This window comes from Pieris napi, chromosome 16, assembly GCF_905475465.1.
Source record: "Pieris napi chromosome 16, ilPieNapi1.2, whole genome shotgun sequence".
Lineage (NCBI taxonomy): Eukaryota > Metazoa > Arthropoda > Insecta > Lepidoptera > Pieridae > Pieris > Pieris napi.
In genome coordinates this window covers 10005814-10029962 of record NC_062249.1, presented here as the reverse complement: position 1 = coordinate 10029962, position 24149 = coordinate 10005814, and the positions used below count along the sequence as shown (strand labels likewise).

Sequence of the window (24149 nt, the reverse complement as noted above, 5' to 3'; positions counted from 1 at the left end):
TGTCACCGTAACCTAAGGATACAAAAAAATACAAATTGCATCTTGTAAATTTGCATCTTATTTATTTTCTTTACAGTTTAAGTTATTATTACATATTTTTGTAGGATACTAGTCTTTTTCATCGTGAACTGTTTAAATTCGTCATTTTCCTTTCACTATGACCCAACAACTAATAAATGAAAATAGTAAATACATATTAGAGTAAGTTTGCTGTCATGGTTTTTTACGTAAATATGTATAAAGTATGAGTTAGGTGTATATTTGTGTTTCAGTCTTTTTTCTGAGCAAACGATTGACTCACAAAGTTTGGAAGCAATATGCGCGCAGGTGCAAAAAAGGTTCCCAAGAGGGGAATACTTTAACTGTAAGTACAAGGATATTAATTGTAATTCATACTTTTGGTATTAAATAGACTTAATTTGCATATAGGATTACATTGATCTATATTTTCAGTGTCACTACTGCTATCATCTCTTACAACTGGTGGAGATCTCTCGCTTCCAGGTCAGCGCATTGTAGCGCTGGCACTGATTTTTGACTTTTTCAAAGTAGATAATCCATTTAGTTCCTTATTTTTACATTTATTGGAAGGCAAGCCAGGTCTGCTCCCATTGGCACCACAGGAGAGGTTATTTATCGCACAGCTACATTCATTTGTTCCATGTAATATTAAAGATGTAAGTAAAAATTCCAACTGTTTGTAATTCTGGCTACATGGTATTTAATGTTGTATTATAGACTTACCTCTTCAATTGAGGAAAAAAGTTTATACTTTGGTTTGGAAAAAAAAATTACAAATTTGTCTGTTAAATAATAGGAGCAAATACAATAAAATGTTTGTAAAATATGCGTCTAGATTATATAGACTTTAGATTAAAACAGTAATACAACAACAACTAATAAAACCTGTTCTTAATTACAGGTGTTTAAGAAGACTGCAAAACAAGTGATGTTGACAGAAGTGGTGAGCAAAGACCTAGAATTTGACTATTCATCTCTTCAGTCACTAGTTAATGATAGAATAACAGAAATGAGTGCGATAGCTAAAGTCACAACATCGGCTCTTGTGCCCCTTGGAGATGGGTAAGAATATATTCATAGGTGAAATAGTATGATTACAATTAATTTTGAATCAAAAACAGGTTCAAGTTAGTGACAATCAGTCAGATAAAGTATTACTATTATACAATTTTTTGTAATACAGGTATTATAATCTCTGGTAATTCTATGTTCAATTAATTGATCAATAATTCATTAAATAAAGAATTACTTAAACAATTTAAAAAAAAAAATTAAACCAACCTGAGATGCTTAGCTTGTTCTTCTCAGGTATTCCCGAAAATGCCAACATATTTTGATTATAACTTGTTCCTTTTCCTTAATAAACAATCAAGTTAGTAATATTATGAGAAATCCATCAATTAAGAAAAATTTAAATCATGTTAATATTAAGTGCTTGGTTTTGGTTTCTATCCTGCAACTTGGCATGAATAATAAATTAACTTGAACTATTCAACAGGTCTCCACCCAATCGAATGGCCATGAAGGAGCTCTTAGAAGCCTTAATGTCAAATGACTATATCCCATTGCACAAAACATTGAAGCCAATTGGTCCGATACCACCTCCACCGTTCCTGATTGAACCAAATGAAATTCCCTTTGCCAATGAAGTAAGTAATAAAATAAACACTAAAAAAATTTTTTTCTTGAAATCTTATCACATCTCTGTGTACCTAGAAGCAGAAAAACAACTATTAATCACAATCAAAAAAGATATGTTTTTTACATTAAATACCTCCTGTTTATAGTAATACCTCTATATTTTGTAGGGTGTGTGGAAGAATTTGCCGAACCGTGGTACATATGTGCCATTGTACGATACGGATTTAGATGGACTGTTGGGCCTTAGACCTGAAAAGGTTGAAAAGAAAGTCTCCCAGTCTCCTAAGACCAAAGTAAGATAATAAATATTTATATAATTTTATTCTTATATTGTTGAAATACTAATTTATTCTATTTGAAAATATATTTTATTGATCAGCCTTCTGTGCCTACTGGTAACAAATATTTTTCATTATGAAACATATTGTATAGTGGAAAGAAGAAAATTTTGTTCATAGTACTTTCAAATAAGTCTTAAAAAAGGCTTAAAAAATGTAGCGGTAAACATTGATTGGTGCCTTAGTTAGACTATTCCTTTTTTACGTAAACAGAGCTGTTAATTGTTATTTTTGAAAATCACAAAACAATGATTTGCAAGTACTACTTTTTAATTCTTTTAAACCTCAGGATGAAAAGAAAGAAAAGCAAGAGGAGAAGAAGATAGAAGAAAAAGACCCTGCTAATGTATCAGCAGAAGCGAAAGAGTTAACTCAAATAGCATTAAAGGGGGTACTGAGTGTGCCACACCAACAGAGGCTGTTAGCGATACTAGACCAGAATCCTGATATTGTCTATGAAATTGGTATCACACCTTATCAGGTATATAAGTTAAATAATAATACAAAGGTTGTTTGAAGTTCTACACTATAAGGTCCATACATCTCTGTATCTGTACTACTAATGAAAGTTGATCAGCTTTCTATGTCTACTAACCGAAATTAAATAGCCGCGTCCACACCGAACGATCCAAAATGGATCGGCGATCCGTGATCCAAGATCGCGATGCGTGGAGTGTGGATCGTACTAGGCCGATCCAACAGTAATCTTTTGCGATCCTGACTGGCTGATCCAACACGCTCCAGCGGATCCATACTGAATCAGTTGAACTTTGTCTGGCTATGGACATGTGCAACGACGGCGACAAATACCCGTAGCAGCAACAAACTACATTTTACTTGTATATTTACGATAAAAATTACGAAAACGAAAAAGACAGTATTAGGTTATCCATAACGGTGGATCACGCGATTTAAAATCACAACCGTCCACACCGCGCGCGCCAAGTGACTGAGGCCCCTTTGAGCGTGAACAAAAAACCGACAACAAATGGATTACACGCGGTATGGAGCGCGCGCGGCACGTCCACACCGCCTGCACATTTGGATCGCGCTTATGCCGCGCGCGATGGATCGTTCGGTGTGGACGGGGCTAATATTATTTCACCAAAGATCAGGTTGCCATGGAGATAATATTTTTTATATTTCAGTTACCAGAGTTAGTAGAGAATAATCCAATGGTGGCGATATCTGTCCTTCTAAAACTCATCCACTCTCAACATATCACAGAATATTTCTCGGTTCTCGTTAATATGGAGATGTCGCTGCATTCTATGGAAGTTGTTAATAGGTAATTAGTGAAAAATATTTTGAGAATATTCTCTAATTTATAAAATTCTCGTGTCACAAAGTTCGTACCCATACTCCTCCGAAACGGCTTGATCGATTTTTGTGAATTTTTTAATGCATATTCAGTGAGTCTGAGAATCGGCTACTATCTATATTTCAAACCCCTAGTGATAAGGGGTGTCCCAAAAAAAAATATCGAATACAATTGATTTTTTATGATACATCATATAAAAATACAGCCTTTCATTTAAATTAGAGAAAATTTCACAGAAAAAACCTAAAAAGTTTTCATTCCAGAAAACCGTGTCTGAAGACAAAAGGTGTTGAATGTCAAAAAGTATCACAGCTGTAGAAAAAGTTGTGTTATCTGTATTTATTTCCCCGGAGTTGGTATCGACTAAAAGATGGAGGGTTTTGGCAGAATTCTTAATATTGTTTTTTTTTTTCACAGATTAACAACATCAGTAGATCTGCCAGTTGAGTTTGTTCACCTTTATATTAGCAACTGTATATCGACGTGTGAAACTATACGAGATAGATACATGCAAAACCGGCTCGTGAGACTAGTATGCGTTTTCTTGCAGTCATTGATTAGGAACAAGATTATAAATGTTAAGGTAAAATCTATTAATAACACTGTGTGATAAATTTTTATAAATCGTTAAAAGAACACTAAGGGAGCGTTCAAGTATTACGTAACGAATTTTGGGAGGGGGGGAGGGGTTCTTTTGTAAAGCGTTACGATGCGGGGCGGTGATTGAATTACACGTTATTGTAAATATTATTTTCGACTTACACCACATAATAGTAACTAAAGAGTCACTAGGTGGTTACGAAACGTTTTACTTGACTTGGGTATCCAAAAATTGTGTTACGTAATACTTGAACGCTCCCTAATACAATATGTAAACTTTTGCATTTTGTACTAAAAATTCACTCACAAACAATCAAAAAGCCTTAAATATGCAGCATTAAAGGCCTAGTGGCTTGAGCTAGCGCCTCTCAAGCCTGAAGTCGTTCGTTCGAATCACGGTATTACTGGTACTGTGTGCATGGGGAAGCAAACCATAGAAAACGGTATGCATTCCCAAATCGATGGCGTGTGTCAGACACGGAAGGCTAATCACTCGAAACCTGCAGCCAAGATATAGCGGTTGTAACGTGACTGGTTCATTTTTTTCTCCAAATAAACATGCTACCATAATTCTAAACGTCAAGGGAGCGTTCAAGTATTACGTCACGCAATTTTTGGAGATTATTGACCCCCCCCCATGTAACGCGCCGTAACGTTTTTCTGTACCCAATAGGAATGAATACGTTTCTTGACCTGTGTTTAGTGACTCTTTATACCTAAAAGTTACCATTATGAGGTGTAAAGTACTGGAAAGTCGAAAATAATAACAATAACGCGTAATTCAATCCCCGCCTCGCATCGTAATGTTTTACAAAAGGACCCCCCCCCCCAAAATTCGTTACGTAATACTTGAACGCTCCCTGATCGTAAATTGATTGAAATAATGAGCTTTAGCTGACCATATAGTTTAATCGTCAACATTTGATAACACTTTAATTAAAACCTAGCTTTATTGTGTTAAATTTTCTTATGCATTGTTCATAATGAAAAAATTTTTTTAAATCAATGTTGATATATTTACGTATTTTTTAACATTCTAGGAATTATTTATTGAAGTAGAAGCATTTTGCGTCGAGTTTAGTAGAATTCGTGAAGCGGCGGCACTGTTTAGATTACTTAAACAGTTGGACTCGGGCGAGCATAAAGAAAAAGAATAGCATTTTACATGTGATACACCAACAGAAGACTGAACAAAACATGGCAAATGTTTTACTGTTTTTATTCACACTGGCAGGTTCATCTCAGTGTTAAGAGACTTTATGCTTTATTGTCAATTTATTTTTAATTTAGTTGTAACTAGACTTAAGAGACAAGCCTGTGGCGAAAGACAACTTTTTACACCTCATAGAAAAATATGTCATGAGAATATTATATTTTTAAACAGATATTTTTCTTTTTTTTTTCATAAATAAAGCCTATACTATACATTGGTACTGGTGTTAATTTAAAATTCTATTGAATATTCAAATTTAGAAAATTAATCATATTTAATGAACTTTGTGTACAGATTAAATTATCTTCTATGTAAACAAGAGTAAGGCTAATATTCTACAAATTAAAAGCAGTCTGATTGTATTTTCTGAATCTAGCCCTATTTTAGTTTATTAGTCTTAAGATACATTAAAATTTAAAAAAATATACTATTTTTTTATAAATAATGTAATATTTGAATACTTGTTCTAATTTATTTTTAACAATAACCTCAATTGTAATTAACAGCTAATTATGGTATGGTTTACAGGTTGCACCTTAGTACAAATTGTTTTCATAAATTGTCACTGTAAAATTATAATAAGGCTTTTTTATTACATTTTAATATTCTGAATTCATTGCCTCATAATTGTATTGTACAATGTAAGGGAAAAATAAAAGTTTCTCTAATGAAATTTGCTTTAATTAACCACTATCTACAAATATAGAAATAAAACTAAAAATTGGTAAATGCTACTAAGCACTTAGAATATTCCTGATTTCCTCATCAGCTGCTAAGTCTAATGGTGAACAGTCATCCTCATCTTTAAATAGTTTTGCTCCTGCTTTCATTAAAATTTGTGTGGAATTAACATGCCCACATGATGCTGCGTAATGTAATGCTGTTTGTCCAGAATTGTCCATTGCATTTATGTCACAACCTGATTGAATAGCAGCTTCTAATGCTGATGTTGCATTTCTATCTGCTGCCCAGTGCAAAGCAGTAAGACCATCTTTATCTCTTTGAGCCTTGATAGCAGGATTCTTTGAAATTAACTTTGACACTAATTCCCCCATGTCTTCTCTAGCTGCATCAAGTAGAGATAACTCATCATGTGATAGGTCTGGTTCAGGTGATCGCTGCAAAGATGATACAGCTACCCACTGCTGCTTAGGTCCAGCTTCTTCCACTAGTTCACATTCAGGATCATACTTTTGCACCAAGTCAATATATTTTTGCTTTGCTTCATCACTTGGCATATCAACAAGGGATCTCCATGCTTCCCATTTTTTGCGGCCCTTTCCATCTAACCATCCTGGCCTTGGTATGTTGCATTTACCCTCGGTACTTTGCTTAAATAAACCATATAATTCCAATAGTTGATTGTTATTTAGTTTAGTAGTTATTTTTCTTACATGATCAGATGCTTTATTAAAGGATACTTCCAAGGGAGACTGATCATCCTCGGAGAAATCAGAGTCAGGATATTCAGGTAGTGCCTCTGCCATTATTCTTTATTATTCTGGACAGTCAAATTTAGACCTTCTAGTGTGTGTACTTGCTTATTTGTTGCATTGGCAGCATCAGCTGAACTCACAAATTCAACAAAACCATAACCTTTGCTCAATCCTGTCGAGCGATCAAAAACTACTCTGGCACTTTGCACTGGGCCAAACTGGGAAAAGTATTCTCTTAATTGGCGATGGCCAACAGTCCATGGCAAGTTGCCGATAAATAGGCGTACTGCTCTAGCTGTGCTTGCCATAACCTACACTGCAACAATTTCTAGTAAATGTAATGAACGATCACCAACTAGTGCTCTATAATCTATACCAGAACTCTCACTTAAGGAATCCAAGTCGAGTAATGCGCCTTTTAAGCCCCACTTCTGCAGAAGAGCCTCAATGGACCAGTCCGTGCTCCGCTCCTGGTAAGCACACAAAAATCTAGAGTCAGTACCGTCAAGCAAATAAGCAACGGTAGATAATACCTCTTCGAATTGTGAGGGTTCGTAAAAGCAGTCTGAAGCTAATATTAAGTCTACTGGACGTAAGTTGTGCACATCCGCTAAAAATAGGCCCCAAGCTAGCCCTAATATTTGAACATCACGACCTGGAATAAGACCATTTGCTTCACAGCAACCCGATAAGTGATGCAGCGATCGCGGGAGAGCAACGCTGTCTGAGAGAGTCACGTGAGCACCACACTTTGCAGCTAAAATACCGGGGAGTCCAGTTCCGCATCCAAGTTCCAATATTCGTAGTCCACGTAGATTTTTTCGCTGACTCCACAGGTACCAAGCTAATAGCGGAGCAGACGGCCACGTGTAGAATGAATAGCCCGCAGATAACAGTTCGGGTATTACTATTTCCAAATAATCACCTCGAGTGTCCCCGTTGTTGAGGGATTTTCCACGAAATACAAATTTCTTTAGTTGACCACTGACGACAGGACCATCGCTCATTGCATAAGCATTATTTAAACATTGATAGCCTAAAAAATAGTATATCCTATTCTAAACGCCAAAAATAAATTACCTTTGGAATTCACTGAAGATTTCGAGAACCGTGACCGGTGACAGATACTGTGAATTGTCATCGCTGAACTGTTACGATACGACGTTAGCGTTACTTGACATTTGACAATGACAAACAACAGTATTATTAGTTGACTGCAAATTAGTGTTGCCACTTGCCATTTGCCAGTTCAACATCAATTTTGGACGCTAGCCGGTAGGTTAAAGGAATTATTATTCGCTAACGATTTCATTATTAGCCATATATATATACATGAATATATTCAAAAACTATAACGTTTGATAGTTTTTGAATGAATGATGGCAACATTAAACAATTATAAATCTGTGGTTAATTCCGAAATTTACTAATTTGTGAAGATATAATCTGTAAAATTAAATTTCGAAATTCGAAATTCGAATTCGTGAAGTGTGAACAGGGGGGGTCAACTTTGTATGGGAGAAGTAAAATACCTATTTGGGCAGTTATTGCCACTGTCAAGACATAAACATTCATGCTTAAATAAATTTTCTAATAGCAACATTGTCCTAGAACCTAGAAAACCAACATGGCGATTTTACATCAAGGTTGGTGTTGTCGCCTGTCGGTGTTGTTGTGGAAAATTTTGTCTTTTCATGCTATTTCGTCATTTTCCCAAACTACAAACGTCGAGTTGAGTTTTTATTCCTCCGTTTATGTTTTGTGCTTGTTTTGAGATAGTGACTAGTGCTTCACAGTGAATACGAGAAAGTGACTCTTGAAATCTGTGAAAATGTCGGCCGCTAAAGAAAACCATAAAGAAGACAGTCGCAAGTGTTCGAAGTGTGGCAAATCCACGGCAAAGGAAAACGTTTCTTTGTTTCGTTTTCCAAATCCCGGAGTTCGGAATCTTTTGCGGTACGTACTAAACTAATTAACTTCTTAGTTAACATCACATCAAATCGATTGACAATATTTCAACCTATACCGCTATAGGTACGTCAACGTTGGAACTTTTTTTGCATTTCCCAGGAAAGCAGTCAACAACGTTTGGTCTTTGTTACAACTGTCAAATTGTCGTGGTTAAAATACAATGTAGTTCAAGTTCTAGTCGATGGAATCTATGCCTTGAATTTGACAAGAATAATTACGTGCTTCTTAGGTAAGGTAAGGTAAGGAGACCTTTGATATCTACTACAATTATGCCCGTTTATTTACAGCTGCACCCTGTGGGCAAAATACCTTTTTCCCTCGGATGAACAGCACACTTCAATAGCTTTTCAAAAAAAGCTGTATGCTGAGCACAGGATGCTGTGTCAAAATCACTTCCACAAAGGTGATTTTACTGATGGCACTAAAAAATCATTGCTAAGAACTGCAGTTCCGCATGAGGTAAGTTGTGAACTTTACTCACCATTGTATTTAATTTAACTAAAATTTGTTATAATTTAAGCATAGTGAGAAATAGTTTGAAGTATGTAGGCCTACCTACATAAACCTAAAAACATTACGATAGTAAATGAGGACTGTGACTTGATTTATTGTTGTAATTACAGATTGGACCTGTATTCATTCCTACACTTACATTGCCCGAGAATCTGCAGCTAGGCCCTTCACACATACCTCAAGAACCTCAAGCAGGGCCATCAAAAAGAATCCCTTTGAAGGAGATTGGAAATTTCCAATCAACAACAGATGTTCTTGAATCTGAGAAAATTGACAAAGAAAGCAAGACTTATAAAAAATGCTTGAAATATATGCGCAGTGTTTGCCAACTGCGGAATCGAATAAAGAACATGAAAGTCAAACTGCAATTAAATGCCCTCACAGAAAGCAACTCCTTACGAAAACTTTCTGAGAAAATCTCACCTACATTCGCTCTTTTGCTCCAAGGGCAATTAAGAAATTATAATAAAAAATTCACTGGAAGGAGATGGACAAAGGAGGAAAAAATTGTAGCCTTGAGGCTATTTAAAAGGTCACCAACTTGTTACCGCTTGTTGAGGAGATTATTTTATTTACCATCTCCAGGCACCCTAAAGGCTTTGCTGAACAGAGTGCCTTTTGCTGTAGGTATTACCCAGCCAGTACTGGAAGTAATCCAACAATTTTTAAAAACACAGCAGCGATCGGACAATAATTATATTCTTATGTTCGATGAAATATCATTAAAAAAACATTTTGATTATAACCCAAAAGAAGATGTCATTGATGGATACCAAGATCATGGGGCACAAGGAAGGTCCCCCAATGTGGCATCCTATGCCCTAGTTTTTATGGTTGCTGGCATAAGGAAAACTGTAAAACAACCGATCGCACATTTCTTCTCAAGTGGCTTTTCCACAGCGGACAGGCTTGCAGTGCTTTTGAAAGAGGTATTAACTTAAGAAAAAAAATTTTTTTTGTTACTATTCACCTTTAGAATGCCTTAAACTAATATGAAACAATATCTTTTATTTCAGATCTTACAGCAATGTTTTGCATCAGGCATTAATATATCTGCCACTGTCTGTGACATGGATGGTGTAAACAGACGAGCACTGTCAATCTTGGGTGCAACTGTGGAGCGCCCATACATAACAGTGCATAACAAAGAGATAGTGACATTATTTGACACACCACATCTTGTCAAATGCTTTAGAAATCTTTTTATAAAATATGACATTGAGTGCATTACTAACATTTCATCTGAAGACAAGAAAGGAAAAGGTATGTTCATGTGACTGTTTAAACAAAAATATGATAAATTTTGTAACACTTAGGGCCTATTGCACGACCTGCTAAAAGCATTTAATTTTAAGATAATTCAAATTTTTCTATTAAAAATTAAAAGGCTCTTAAGCTGGTGGTGCACTTAACACTTCCCTCTAGCATCCCTTTTAGTTTTACAATATTTTATTTATGCTTATCATCCAAGTACTTGCCTCAATTAAAAACTACTTTTTGTTAATTTACAGGTGTAGCCAAATGGTCACACATAAAAGATTTCTTTGAAATCGACAACAAAAATCCAAATTTTGTGTTTGCTCCTGCTTTGACAAAGGATCACCTAAACCCAAATGCAAAACAAAAAATGCGCGTCAAACTAGCTGCACAAGTTTTGAGCCACACAGTGGCAGCAGGACTTTATGCAAAGATAGCTGATGGTATGTAACAGTGTAGAAGAAATGTGTCACAAGATAGCTCATTAGTTCTATTACATTATTTATCAATTTTTATTTCGTATTTCCAGGCGCGCTCAGTACAGAAGCTGCTGTTACTGCAAATGTGATAACACATATGGACAAGCTTTTTGACGCGCTGAATAGCGACTCAGCAGACTTGCGGCGAGGAAAAATTTTCTCCACAAACATGACAGCAAAAAGCCCACACTACAAATTATTTCAGAATATGAAATATTTTTTCAAAACATTGAAATTTATGGGGTCTTTGCGAACACCCCCATCACAGGAAGGTTGGATTTGGACCATTAATGGCATCGAGCGCCTGTTTAAGCAATTCGCTAACGAGGGTATAAAGAGCCTGGCCACAAGACGGTTACAGCAAGATCCATTAGAAAATTTGTTTGGCTGCATAAGGGGCAACTGTGGCTCAAATTCCAACCCAACTGTGGGCCAGTTTGTGGCCGGCTTAAAAACATCAATTTTGAGCAGACTGGCACATATTGGGACCACAGGATATAATTGTGAAACTGACAATAATGTCGTAATGAATAACTATGAGACATTATTGTCAGTTTCACAACCCAGGAATTGTGCAGACATATTGGCATCAGAGTGCAGTGCATTTGCATTGTCGTCTTCAGTAGTACCACAAAATATTGAAGAGGACAATGCAGAAATGCAAGCATGCGCATATGTCTGCGGATTTTTAATTAAAAAAATATGCAGTGTTAATAATTGTGAGACATGCAAGCATATTTTTGTATCCTCAAATGTGGAAACAGTCCACACATTTGTGGAATATAAAGAATACAATGAGTTAAAAAAAAGTTTGCACTATGCAAATAAATCTATTATATCATGTGTTGAAAAGTGTGCAACATTAATAAATTCATTTTTTAAAGAAAATAGTCACCAACGTCATTTAAAAACAATTGCAAAGGAAATGGTGCTTCAAAATGTAAATTTTGATTGCATAAAAAAATGCGAAGAACATGGCACACAAAATATTCACCACATCATGGAAAGTGTTTTCTCTATATGTGTGAAAAGATTTTGTCTACTAAAAAACAGATTGTTTGCAGATGAAGCATCAGCATCTGCGCTCAAACGCAAGATGAAGATAATTATGCATAAATAATTATTATTTGTGATGAATATATCCATGATGTGGTGAATATTCTGTGTGCCATGTTCTGTTTTTAAATGACATTTGTGACTATTTTCTTTAAAAAATTAATTTATTAATGTCGCACACTTTTCAACACATGATATAATGGATTTATTTGCATAGTGCAAACTTTTTTAACTCATTGTATTCTTTATATTCCACAAATGTGTGGACTGTTTCCACATTTGTGGATACAAAAATATGCTTGCATGTCTCACAATTATTAACACTGCATATTTTTTATTTGCCAATATGTCTGCACAATTCCTGGGTTGTGAAACTGACAATAATGTCTCATAGTTATTCATCTTGCTATAACCGTCTTGTGGCCAGGCTCTTTATTATTAATAGCGAATTGCTTAAACAGCCGCTCGACGCCATTAATGGTCCAAATCCAACCTTCCTGTGATGGAGGTGTTCGCAAAGACCCCATAAATTTCAATGTTTTCAAAAAATATTTCATATTCTGAAATAATTTGTAGTGTGGGCTTTTCACAAGCTTTTTTTTTTAGGCAAGATGAAGATAATTATGCATAATTATCTTTATTATTCCAAGTTTCAGTGTATATCCTGATGCTTCTCATTGTAAATACCGTTTCTTAAGTGTTTTCGTGGTACCATTTTTTTTAAAGTGGTTTATGTAAATTATTCATTTGTAGAGAAGAAACTTTTCATTTGAATTACCTAGGTAATTCGACCACGACTACGAACATTACAAAATTATGTTGATTTCGTGTCCAAATAATAATAAGGATCCATAAAAGTGAAATAAATAATAATTCAATGAGAAAACGTTTTTGTTTTATTTCAAGATCATTTGTTAAATATCTAGTGTTCTTTTGGATGCATAGGCCATTTCATTTGTAAGAAAACTCAAATGAATGAGTTTTCCCATTCATTTGAGTTTCCTTACAAATGAAATGGCCTATGCATCCGAAATTAATAAATTTCTGGGGAACCTGGACCTGCCGGCAATTTAAATTTTTGCCGCCAGATATTCAAATATTGCCGCCACATGTAGTTTTGGGTGGGTTGATAATAGGTGGCGATACATTCGCGTATCTTAGAATTTGTTCCTAGTCGTCGTTCTTCCTTTAGGTAATTGTGTTCTGTGAGTGTGAACTTCGGAGTGTAGTCGTTGCTTGCCGCACATATTTTTTATTAAGAATAAATCAGTTTAATTAAATATATATACTTTCCACAAAATGTCTGTTGCCGTTAAAGGTAAATATTATTTACCTAAATTTAACGTCGACTAGATCAATATATTAATCGCGTATATTGTGTATTGAGGATGGGGTCAAATTCCAATAAACTTTTATCTGTAACTTTTACTAAAACTTTTTTTAGTTTATTTACTGCGTTAATGATATGAAATAAGTAAACTATTTACTTAATATTATTTTACATGCTAATTAAAATGATTATTTCTTTAATATAGACTAGACTGATCTAAATGCTTTTAACTTCTTATTTACAGGAATTTTTATTGTGGGTGCCAAGCGTACACCTTTTGGTACGTTTGGCGGCGTTTTTCGCAACACATCAGCAACTGACCTTCAAACTTTAGCAGTAACCGCGGCCTTGAAAGAGGCGGGGGTAGCCCCTGACCAAGTCGATTCAGTTGTTGTGGGTCAGGTTATGAGCGTAAGTATCCCTCCATTACGTTTTCTAAATGTTTAAGAATATTTTTTGTCTAATATCAGTATTTGTATATAAATTATCAGAATTTAATCCCACTGTTTTCTAGACCTTACGTCGAGAGCCAGTGTACATACTAAAATTTTATTGAAATTGTTAACAATAACATTCATATTAACAAACATAAAATCATAAATCTTTAAGTTATATGTAAATAGAAATACATGAACAAAAACATAAAATTAAATTTATCTCTGTCTCAGGCAACTCAAGCTGATGGCATCTACACACCAAGGCATGCAGCACTTAAAGCTGGTATTCCCCAAGACCGACCAGCATTGGGTATTAACAGGCTCTGTGGATCTGGTTTCCAATCAATTGTTAATAGTGCGCAGGTAAGAAACATTTGTATTTTTTTTTACATATAGTTTTAAATTGGAACTTTTTTATTAACAAACTAGTAAAGTGAGTTCTTAGTAGAGCTTACCAGAACTGCAGAAGTTAATTTTTGTATATTAATATTACAAAAAGGTTTTTACAATCAAACTCTGTGATAAATAATTATAGTTTAACATAAGCAGCATATTTACATAATTATAAATTACTGAACTACAAAAATAATTTTAAAAAATATTGCTGGTGATAGAAGTTAAAAATATATGTATATATTTTAAATCAATTAATTTTTCAAGTAGACTTTCTCCATCAACATTTACTCTTATAAAAATCTTTAAAATGTCTAAAAATAATGTTGTTTAGTAATAATATATAAATTTTTATTTATTAAAAACTAATGTTCAAGCATATATGATTCTCTTGTGATATCACAATAAGATGCAAACATAATAATTCCAAAATGTGTGAAACTAAATTAACAAGATAATAAAACACAAATATAACCATATATAATATATAGGTAGCATTTGATCTGAAAATAAGTAATGTGAGATGATCAATATGTACCAGAAATACATATTTAAGATATAATAATAAAAATATAAACATTTAATACGACTGTCATATCTTAAAATAAAATATATTATAAATATTGTACTTATGTACTTGCAATGCTTCTTTATTACCATATGTTTGAATAAGTTCTATATTCGTGAATCATTAACTATTTTAACTCCTTTTGTTACCTTGAAACATATTGCAAAACATGAAACTGAAATATATAAAAACTATGACAAAAAATAATTAACAACTTACATGGTATTACTGTTATCTGAAGGAGGATTTTTTATGTAAAAATATAAAGGTATCTTATTAAGATATATATAGGTATTAACCTATTTAATGTCTAGAAAATAAGCTTTTCTTATTTAAAAAAACGCGTGCGACTGACCAAATTACGTACCAACAGTAATTTACTGTATACCAACACTAGCCGTTTCCCGTCCGCTTTGCTGGACGAATTAAAATAAATTTTATGTTTCATTATTTAATTTTTTTTCATATTTTTATTATTCTTCTTTTTAACTTCCCGCTAAGAAAATTGAAATATTTCGAAAATCGAGTTTTTAACAGATGTTGACGTTTTGCGGTTCTAGGAAGCCTCTTTTGTTTTTATTAGCGGGAAAAATTTTCATAAAAGTAAAACAGAAATAAAAAAATGAAGGAACGTTGGAATTAAAAAAATAAATAGCCATAAACCATCTAGGAAAAATTTCGCATCGAATGGTGGTAGTTTCATGTCGATACGATCAGTGGTTTAAGCGTGAAAGAGCCTCAAACGAACAAAGATATCAATTCTTTAAAAATACATTAATTTAATATGTTCAGACAGCAGACATAAATAAATTTATAAATTTTGTACACAACGATGAAATCGCGAGATGTTTTAACTAAAATTTGCGGGTAAAAATCAAACTCTTGTTTCTTAGGATATCTTAACAGGATCAGCTAATATATCCGTCGCTGGTGGCGTCGAAAATATGTCCCAAGCTCCCTTCACTGTACGTGGGGTTAGATTTGGGACTGCACTTGGGTCCAGCATTGCGTTCGAAGATTCTTTATGGACCGGCTTAACCGACTCATACTGTGGTCTACCCATGGGTATGACAGCGGAGAAATTGGGCGCCCAGTTCGGAATCACCAGGGATGAGGTCGATAACTTCGCGTTGAAGTCACAACAGAAGTGGAAGACAGGTCAGTTAGCTTTATTCAAGTAAACTTTGTAGTTACCAACAGCTGGTTTTGTCCCGAAAATAGTCACACCCTATAACAAATTTAAATGGTACAAAAGTATCTAAAAAAGACATGTCTTATTGAAGTTATACCTACTTCTTTAGGCGCGTTATGAAAAATTGATGAGAGTGAAATTTTACGATGCGCGCGCACCGTGACACAAAATTAACAGAATGAAGTTGCCCACGGAAGATGCTACGGCATTGGACATAATTTAAAAACAACATTCGAATAATAATAGAATTTATGTTACACTTAATGTAAGAGAATAATAATAAACATTTATTTATTTAATTTTTCAAATGTTAACTGAACTTTATTGACTATAATGACTCCTTTTCCAGTCTTTGATTATTTAATTGTAATTAATTATTTGCATGCAATCAAAAACTATTTTTAATAATGCCAAAGAAGTATAACTTCTTACGCGCGTACATAAGTACACGCACCTATTTTTTTTTTAATTTAGTCCGAAAGAAAATTAACACGTTTCGCATAAATCACCCGCGTACATACATTTTATATTTAATTTATTGTTCTATTGGGCAGTGCGTTACAAAATAACTTTATCAATTTCCTTCATATTTCTATAAGATAACGACTGCTGATCACCGACAAATCTTGTCGTTTTTGTCGAGTATTGAAGTAGAATTTGCCTGATGTGCGGATATAGAAAAAAATCATTTTAAACCAATGCTTAGTAGACCAGTGCAGATAGCCTTCAAAATAAATAAAAAGTGAAAAAAATTACAGTAGGATGAAACCCATTAGAAAGGCAGGGGAATATGATCAAAATGAAAGGAAAAATAAATTACGGTCGATCTGAGGTCGGGAAGGGGTAGGGGGGGGAGTTTTAAGGGTAAAAAACGGTTTATCTCGATTTCCGGCAAAACTACAAGTCCTATCGAAGAAAGTTAAATGGCAAAGTTGTAGGTAATAAAAAGATTTAAAACTTTTGTATTTACACATTTTTCAAATAACCTCAAAATTGGTGTGAAAAATTCAAAAAACCAAGTTTTTGGTTTTTTATTTTTATCTTTTACAAAAATTTATTTTTTTAAACGAAATTTGGTGAAAATTTACCTTATTATGTCCCAAATATACTGTAATTTATTTGATTAAAAATATTTATTTGTTCGCCTTATTTTGAATTAATATCGAAAAAACACCCTAATTTTCAATCGAAAATTCTGACGTCAAAATTTCAGCTTTTTTCAAAGGGTTGGTGTGCTTTCAGTTCGTTGAAATCTCTACTTTCCTTTCATAGAGAAGTAAGGAAGGGGATGACAGGTCTGGGCGTTACTGCATACGATTTTTTGCGTTTTCTGAGAAGATTTTCTATGGTAATATATATATATTTTTTTACCATAGGAAAGTAGAGATTTCAACGAACTGAAAGCACACCAACCCTTTGAAAAAAGCTGAAATTTTGACGTCAGAATTTTCGATTGAAAATTAGGGTGTTTTTTCGATATTAATTCAAAATAAGGCGAACAAATAAATATTTTTAATCAAATAAATTACAGTATATTCGGGACATAATAAGGTAAGTTTTCACCAAATTTCGTTTAAAAAAATAAATTTTTGTAAAAGATAAAAATAAAAAACCAAAAACTTGGTTTTTTGAATTTTTCACACCAATTTTGAGGTTATGTGAAAAATGTGTAAATACAAAAGTTTTAGATCTTTTTATTACCTATAACTTTGCCATTTAACTTTCTTCGATAGGACTTTTAGTTTTGCCGGAAATCGAGGTAAACCGTTTTTTACCCTTAAAACTACCCCCCCTCCCCTTCCCGACCTCAGATCGACCGTAATTTATTTTTCCTTTCATTTTGACCATATTCCCCTGCTTTTGTAATGGGTTTCATCCTACTGTATTTTTTTTGGTTTCAAAAATTATCGGCACTGGTCTATAGGTCAAACCTTTTTTTACATTATAAGCACAAATCAGCTCACTTACTGTTTCTTGTAAGCGTCATAGCCAAGGTCTCATAATATATACGTTTATTTTGAAATACCTTGACTTGGAATCAGAACTCTTACGCTCACTCGAGCTCCTTGGTTGATCGAAGCTAATTGGGATCCAAGCATAGATTTATATCGTTAGATAGGCCCCGACACCGAAAACTGTGGCATTGTTTTTGAATGTGTGCGTTAACAAAATGCCGACAACATCTGTGCAATCTATACACAACAAGTGTACTGAGAAAATAGTGTCATCTCTTTTTCTCCTACATTAGTTGCAAACACTACTTTCTTTTTCGTGCACTCGCCATTTAAATTTGTTATTTTAGACAGTGCGGAAGGAAAAATAAAAGTATTTAAATCAAATCGCAATACTTACGAGTGAAATGTTATAACTCTGGCTTTATTTGTGTTTCTAGAATTGTTGTTGCACTTTAGAAAGGCACACGATGGCATTTTGTGACACTAAACTGCTCGCAAACGTCCTTTACAACACGTCCGGCTAACACTGTGTTTAGGGGTGCACTGATCCCAGGTTAGTGAGCTCACTCACTTCGACTGTGGAACAACACGGCGCGGTCTCACTGCGGTAAGGGCCTATCTAACGATATAAATCTATGGATCCAACATAGCGATTTGCATTGTAATATACACCTTAATAGCAAGCCATAAAAACGCAATAACAATTCACGAGAAATCGGAAGTATGTGACGATCATCAGCTCAAGAGCACGTTGTTCTATCGACTAGGATTGTTTTTCGAATATCTTTGTCACAATAAGCCTCGAACACTGCTAGAGAATAAACCCCTAGGCTCTTAGTCACGAAAACTTTTATTCAATAGCTAACGACGCGGGCCTGTTCAAAGCTGAAATCGAACCTGTAACTCTGACGATAAAGAAGAAAGAAGTGAAAGTGGAAGTAGACGAACATCCTCGCCCGCAGACCACTTTGGAGTCACTTAAGAAACTTCCTCCTGTGTTTAAAAAGGAAGGATTGGTCACTGCCGGATCAGCCTCGGTAAGATTTAAGGACTAAATAGGTTTTTGTGGAGTAGTATAAATATACATGTCGCAGCCAAGTAGATTAATTAGCCATTTAACTAGCGGCCTGAAAGATGTTCAGCCAGTTGATTAAACAGCTAGGCAAATGACTTGGATCGATGATGTTTCATAACTTGCCTAGCCTGTCGACTGTTAATCTAAATTTAATTCCACATTCTGCCAGTCTCAAACCCGAAACGAAACTCTTCAAACTGTCAGTATGGCGTCGGCAAACCACAACTTTGTTACATAAAAAAAACATCAAGTACAATGGAAGAGCGTAGTGACAGTAATAATGTGAATTTGACTTAAGCAATTTAATGTTTATTGTTTATCTTTTTTATTACTGTGAAATAATGTATCTATCGCACGAATGGCCAAAGCCAGCCAGTTTATTAAATGTTGTAACAAACGCTACGGCTGAATATATTTCAGGCCGTTAGTTAAACGGCGCCGTTTAGTTAAAAGGCTAAGCTGTTAATTTAACGGCTAATTAATCTAGTTTGCTGCGACATACAAAACTCAACAGCTTTCAACATTCTTATCTTTGATTTTAGTTGACTGTCCCATTTCTTTTGGTTTTCCTATTAGTTTAACATTCTTATCTTATATATAAAATTATCCTGTCATAATGTTAGTTACCATACTCCTCCGAAACGGCTTGACCGATTTTTATCAAATTTTATATGCATATTCACTATCTATCTTTCAACCCCCTAAGTCATAAAGGTGTCCACCCCAAAAAAAAAAATATTTTTCAGATTTTTTTTTTGTTTTTATTTTTTTATGATACATCATACAAATATAAATATAACCCCTAATTTTCTCCCCTCACCCCTACAATTAACCCCTATTTTTTAATTATTGTAGATAGCTACTTTTATTGAACTAAAAAAATTGTCCTAGAAATATTTACATGGCAAAACAACGTTTACCGGGTCAGCTAGTAAATATATAAAATAGTTCTGGATTCTCATACAAATGATTATCATTCCCGAATAAGCTTACAATCTCTAAATTGTGTCTCTTTAAATTTGTGTATTTTTTCTATCACTTGGGGATTCAACGTCCAGACTTAGAGCGGTCTACGAATTTAAAATGTCAATACAGTTTTGGCATATGGGAGTCTCCTTTCTAAATAGCCTTAGGGAGCGTTCAAGTATTACGTCACGCAATTTTTGGAGATTATTAACCCCCCCTACCCCCGCGTAACGCGCCGTAACGTTTTTCTGTACCCAAGTTCAGTACTGTAACCAAGTATAATAAAACGTTTCGTGACTACCTAGTGACTCTTTATACCTAAAAGTTACTATTATGTTTTGTAAAGTACTGGAAAGTCGAATAATATTAACAATAACGCGTAATTCAATCCCCACCCCGCATCGTAACGTTTTACCTACTTAAGGACCCTCTCCCCCCCCTCCAAAATTCGTTACGTAATGCTTGAATGCTCCCTTAGGATGCATTGGGGGCAGGTCTCTCTGCCATTTTTAGCCCTTTGTCAATATCATAAACTGTCAATAGATAAGTTGACCCCTTTTATAACATATTCAGGGTATTAGTGATGGAGCTGGTGCCTTGGTCTTAGCCAGTGAAGGGGCAGCTAAGAACCTCAAACCTCTCGCTAGGCTGGTTGGGTGGTCTTACGTTGGAGTAGACCCTAGTATCATGGGTTTGGGACCCGTTCCCGCTATCGAGAACTTACTTAAGGTCACCAAGTTGTCTCTCAATGATGTAGACCTAATTGAGGTAAGAATTTTTAAATTTATATGTGAATCTATATTATTGTGTCAACCGTGTGTAAACAGCCATATTTAATTTCTTCATTGAAATTTTTACGTAATAAAATAAGTAAATAAAATCTAGATAATTTCAAATCGATATATAAAATCACACAAAAATCGCTGGTGAGATTTGAATCAAATTTTGATTGAATACTGCGGGCTGTGTATGCAGAGATATGCGCGAATGTTTTCCTAATTTTCACACAAAAAAATATATTAATTAATCGGGAAATGGCGTTTTTATACATAACAAAAAATACATTTCATTCAGACAACACAGACGTAAATAATAAACCATATAAAACTGTACAGAACAAAATTTTATTACCAATATGTAATAAAATCTAACAGCTCTCAACACATCTGCTTATAGTCTAGCTGACTGATTGCAAGATAAACACTTATATAAAATAAAATAAAAAGATATGTTAATATTAATTGCTTACTTCTTACTTCTGATATTTAATTAAATATTCTTTCATTATCTAATATCATAGATAATTGCCTACTCGTGATTATCGTTAGCAATTACTTTGATAAAAACGATTACCTCCAACGAAATGGACTTTGTACTTCGTGTTTTTCAAAACGTAAATATGAAAGGCGATTATGGGTGAAGAAAATGTTTTGAGTGGGTAATAGGAGAAATAAATAAACCAGTTTTACATTAAGCCATAAACTATTGAGGTTAATTAATGAGACTTCAAGTACCTGAGAATTTAAAAACAAAAAGTGCGTGTACAAAGTACACATGTCAGAAGAAATAGAATTTCTATAGGGTAATTCGCCCTTCTCTTTCTCTCTCAATCGCTCTCTCCCTTTTCTTCGACAAAAACGCTGCATATCTTCGTGACGCTAATATTATTATTGCGTTTCATCCGTTAAAAATTTAGCCTCATGCGCCTAAAGAAGTTTTACTTCAAAAATTTAAAATTAACCAATGTTACTTAGTTTCCGAGACCTATATAATAATGAGTAAAAGCAAATGGCGTCCGTTTCTTTCATAATTTTTACTTCATTGACAAGTACAGGCAGCCTTGTGTCTTACATATGATATCGATTTTTGGATTTGAGACACGCATACCTAACGTTTTCCTTCACTGTACGAGCCGGTGTTAGATGCGCACATAGACAGAAAGTCCATTGGTGTACTACAGGGTATCGAACCTACTACCTTAGGGATGAATGTCAGACGCCGAAGCCACGTGGACCGCTTCCGAGACATACTAACTTCCTAAATTAGCATAAGTGTTTGGATATCGCATAACAGGTCAAACTGAACCTTTGAATTGTACAGATCAATGAAGCTTTCGTTGCCCAAATCCTATCATGCGCCAAAGCTCTGAAGTTGGACTTTGAGAAGCTCAACGTGAATGGAGGCGCCACTGCCGTTGGACATCCTCTTGCCGCATCTGGATCGAGAATTACAGCACATTTAATTCACGAACTTAGGTAAGATTGTCTAGTATTATAGCTTGCTAGAATCTGTGCGGGAAGAGAAATTAATATAAATCTTATTTGGTACCAAAAAAACGTGTAGGGGCTCTGCAGCTTTTTAAGGTCTGCCTTGCGATTCTGTAACTCACTTTTCGAACTCTCACCGCGGTTTTCGCGGCGGCGGTCCCTCAAATCAGTCGTAAAGCAGTCATTTTGTGATTTGGCATTCTGATAAACAATAAACTACAAGCTCCTTCCTTATCAGAATGCCAAATCGTAAAATGACTGGGCCTTAGAATGTTGTGTTTGACACACGCCGGCGTTTTGGGTCTGTGGCATGCCGGTTTCGTCACGTTGTTTTCCATTTCATTTAACAGGCTAGCTGAAACTACTAGAATCAGACAGCTATATCCTACGCGTCGTTACTTTAATTAACAAAAACATTATACTTTTATTGTTATTATCAAGTGAAAGACTGTCGTAATATAATGACGTAAGTGTAAGTAATTTAGCACTGTAGCGACCTCAATTGTTCTCGGTCTGCCAGATTCTAATGGCATGTTTTTCATGAGATTTTATTATTTTGTTTGCGTAAAGGCATTCACTCTAACACATATAAATGTACACTCTTGTAAGAGATACAATTATAAATACATAACAACAGATGGAGAAAAGAGTATAATTTGTATAAGGGGTCGCTGTAATCGATATTATATATATTTTTTGTTTAAGGAAAGCTATAGTATAATTTAGGTAATTATAATTTTTATCTTATGACTGGGAATAAACATCAAGTATATTAAATAGATTTTTATCGTATCTTTAAACGAGTTCGTTTATCGTTTTTATACAGGTTTGACCAAGTCTTGATAATTAAGGTTTTATATAGATATTATCATTAAGTGACAACAACGTGATATAACAATAATTGTTGTTAGACTAATAAATTGATCAATTGCCTTAAAAACATCTACAAAAAACCTTAGAGGAAACATAAAAATATCCTGTCGTGTGTCCAGCATATTGGCTGTATTAATTGCAATTTCTCTGTCGTTTTAAAATAGTTTTTACACGCAAGCAAAATTTAGATCCAAATTATATTATCTCGTCTTATCAAACACTGTTATGTTATCATTACATTTATCAGTTTTTCTTTTAATAGGATTTTAAGGTCGAATATTTGTTGTTGTGACAGATAATGCTGAAAAGTTTTTAAAATCCATTTTTCCATCCTCCGTCCACCTACTGGGCCCCTGGTCAGCTGGTCAACCAACCAAACAGATATACGCAATATCCCTGCGTCGTTACTCTGTAATCCAATAGCGACCGACAATGTTGAGTTTTGTACCACGCAATCCACATTGACGTAATCTGCCAAAAACTATCCATATATATTGGAAGTTAGTGCTTATATTGATAATATTTCTATTTGTTTGTAGACGTCGCGGCCTGAAGCGTGGTATTGGATCTGCCTGCATCGGGGGAGGACAAGGAATTGCCGTCATGGTTGAAACTGTATAAATGTGCTCATGGAAATCAAACTTTATATCAGATTTATAAGTAAAAATGTAATTAACGAACAAATTGTCACAAAAAAAATGAAATTGATTTGGAATTAATTGAAACTAGGGATAGCGGCCAGAACCCGTGACAATTGGACTAGCTGACACTTTAACTTGTCTCAGAGCATCTGTCAAATTTAAATTTTATATTTAGAACACAAAATTGTCTCTGAATATGGTATAGAGGTGTCACTTCCTTGTCATATTTATTTTTCTAATGGTCTTTAGCGAGAATATTTTTAAAACACAATAATTAAGGCCCACAAAAGTTATTTATATATGTGTTTAACGCACAATAAAAACAGTGTAATATATGTTTATTTTAAGAATCAACTTTACAATTTTTTTAATTATATGACAAGTCGATATAAAAAAATGTTTTTATCTATTAAATTTGTACTATTTATACATTTTATAGTGTTATCGTCCAACGAACTTTTAAAAAAATGTTATCACCTTTACTATTTTTAATAAAAAAATATTTAAAAACAATTTGTTTTATTTTACCTTTATCCAGCTATTAAAATATACAGGGAATATTTTTAGGTATGTATTGGTACTTAAGTTTATTTTTATAGCTTAATA

The 24149-nt window shown here is 34.2% G+C and overlaps 6 protein-coding genes across 6 annotated transcripts; 3 read left to right on the top strand and 3 right to left on the bottom strand.

Moving 5' to 3' along the window:
• On the top strand, positions 1 to 5306 carry LOC125057073 (CCR4-NOT transcription complex subunit 11). Its single transcript, XM_047660534.1, has 10 exons — positions 1 to 201; positions 273 to 364; positions 454 to 677; positions 923 to 1083; positions 1520 to 1670; positions 1830 to 1955; positions 2290 to 2481; positions 3149 to 3288; positions 3739 to 3904; positions 4962 to 5306. Exons 1-10 carry the CDS (start codon positions 158 to 160, stop codon positions 5076 to 5078), a joined length of 1413 nt encoding a protein of 470 aa, XP_047516490.1. The 5' UTR covers positions 1 to 157; the 3' UTR covers positions 5079 to 5306.
• A 493-nt stretch (positions 5307 to 5799) lies between these two features.
• On the bottom strand, positions 5800 to 6621 carry LOC125057076 (acyl-CoA-binding domain-containing protein 6). Its single transcript, XM_047660538.1, has one exon. It carries the CDS (start codon positions 6619 to 6621, stop codon positions 5869 to 5871), a length of 753 nt encoding a protein of 250 aa, XP_047516494.1. The 3' UTR covers positions 5800 to 5868.
• LOC125057078 (SRA stem-loop-interacting RNA-binding protein, mitochondrial-like) lies at positions 6621 to 6878 on the bottom strand. The gene has a single exon (XM_047660540.1). It carries the CDS (start codon positions 6876 to 6878, stop codon positions 6621 to 6623), a length of 258 nt encoding a protein of 85 aa, XP_047516496.1.
• Positions 6879 to 6881: 3 nt separating this feature from the next.
• Positions 6882 to 7577, bottom strand: LOC125057077 (probable methyltransferase-like protein 23). Its single transcript, XM_047660539.1, has one exon. It carries the CDS (start codon positions 7575 to 7577, stop codon positions 6882 to 6884), a length of 696 nt encoding a protein of 231 aa, XP_047516495.1.
• A 500-nt stretch (positions 7578 to 8077) lies between these two features.
• Positions 8078 to 12755, top strand: LOC125057068. Its single transcript, XM_047660525.1, has 6 exons — positions 8078 to 8526; positions 8829 to 9000; positions 9165 to 9983; positions 10071 to 10317; positions 10566 to 10754; positions 10841 to 12755. Exons 1-6 carry the CDS (start codon positions 8402 to 8404, stop codon positions 11908 to 11910), a joined length of 2622 nt encoding a protein of 873 aa, XP_047516481.1. The 5' UTR covers positions 8078 to 8401; the 3' UTR covers positions 11911 to 12755.
• Positions 12756 to 13048: 293 nt separating this feature from the next.
• Positions 13049 to 23928, top strand: LOC125057070 (3-ketoacyl-CoA thiolase, mitochondrial-like). The gene is made up of 8 exons (XM_047660528.1): positions 13049 to 13164; positions 13421 to 13587; positions 13845 to 13976; positions 15468 to 15732; positions 18583 to 18758; positions 20336 to 20530; positions 21863 to 22017; positions 23442 to 23928. The coding sequence occupies exons 1-8, from the start codon at positions 13146 to 13148 to the stop codon at positions 23521 to 23523; spliced, it is 1191 nt and encodes a 396-aa protein (XP_047516484.1). The 5' UTR covers positions 13049 to 13145; the 3' UTR covers positions 23524 to 23928.
• The last annotated feature ends 221 nt before the right edge of the window (positions 23929 to 24149 follow it).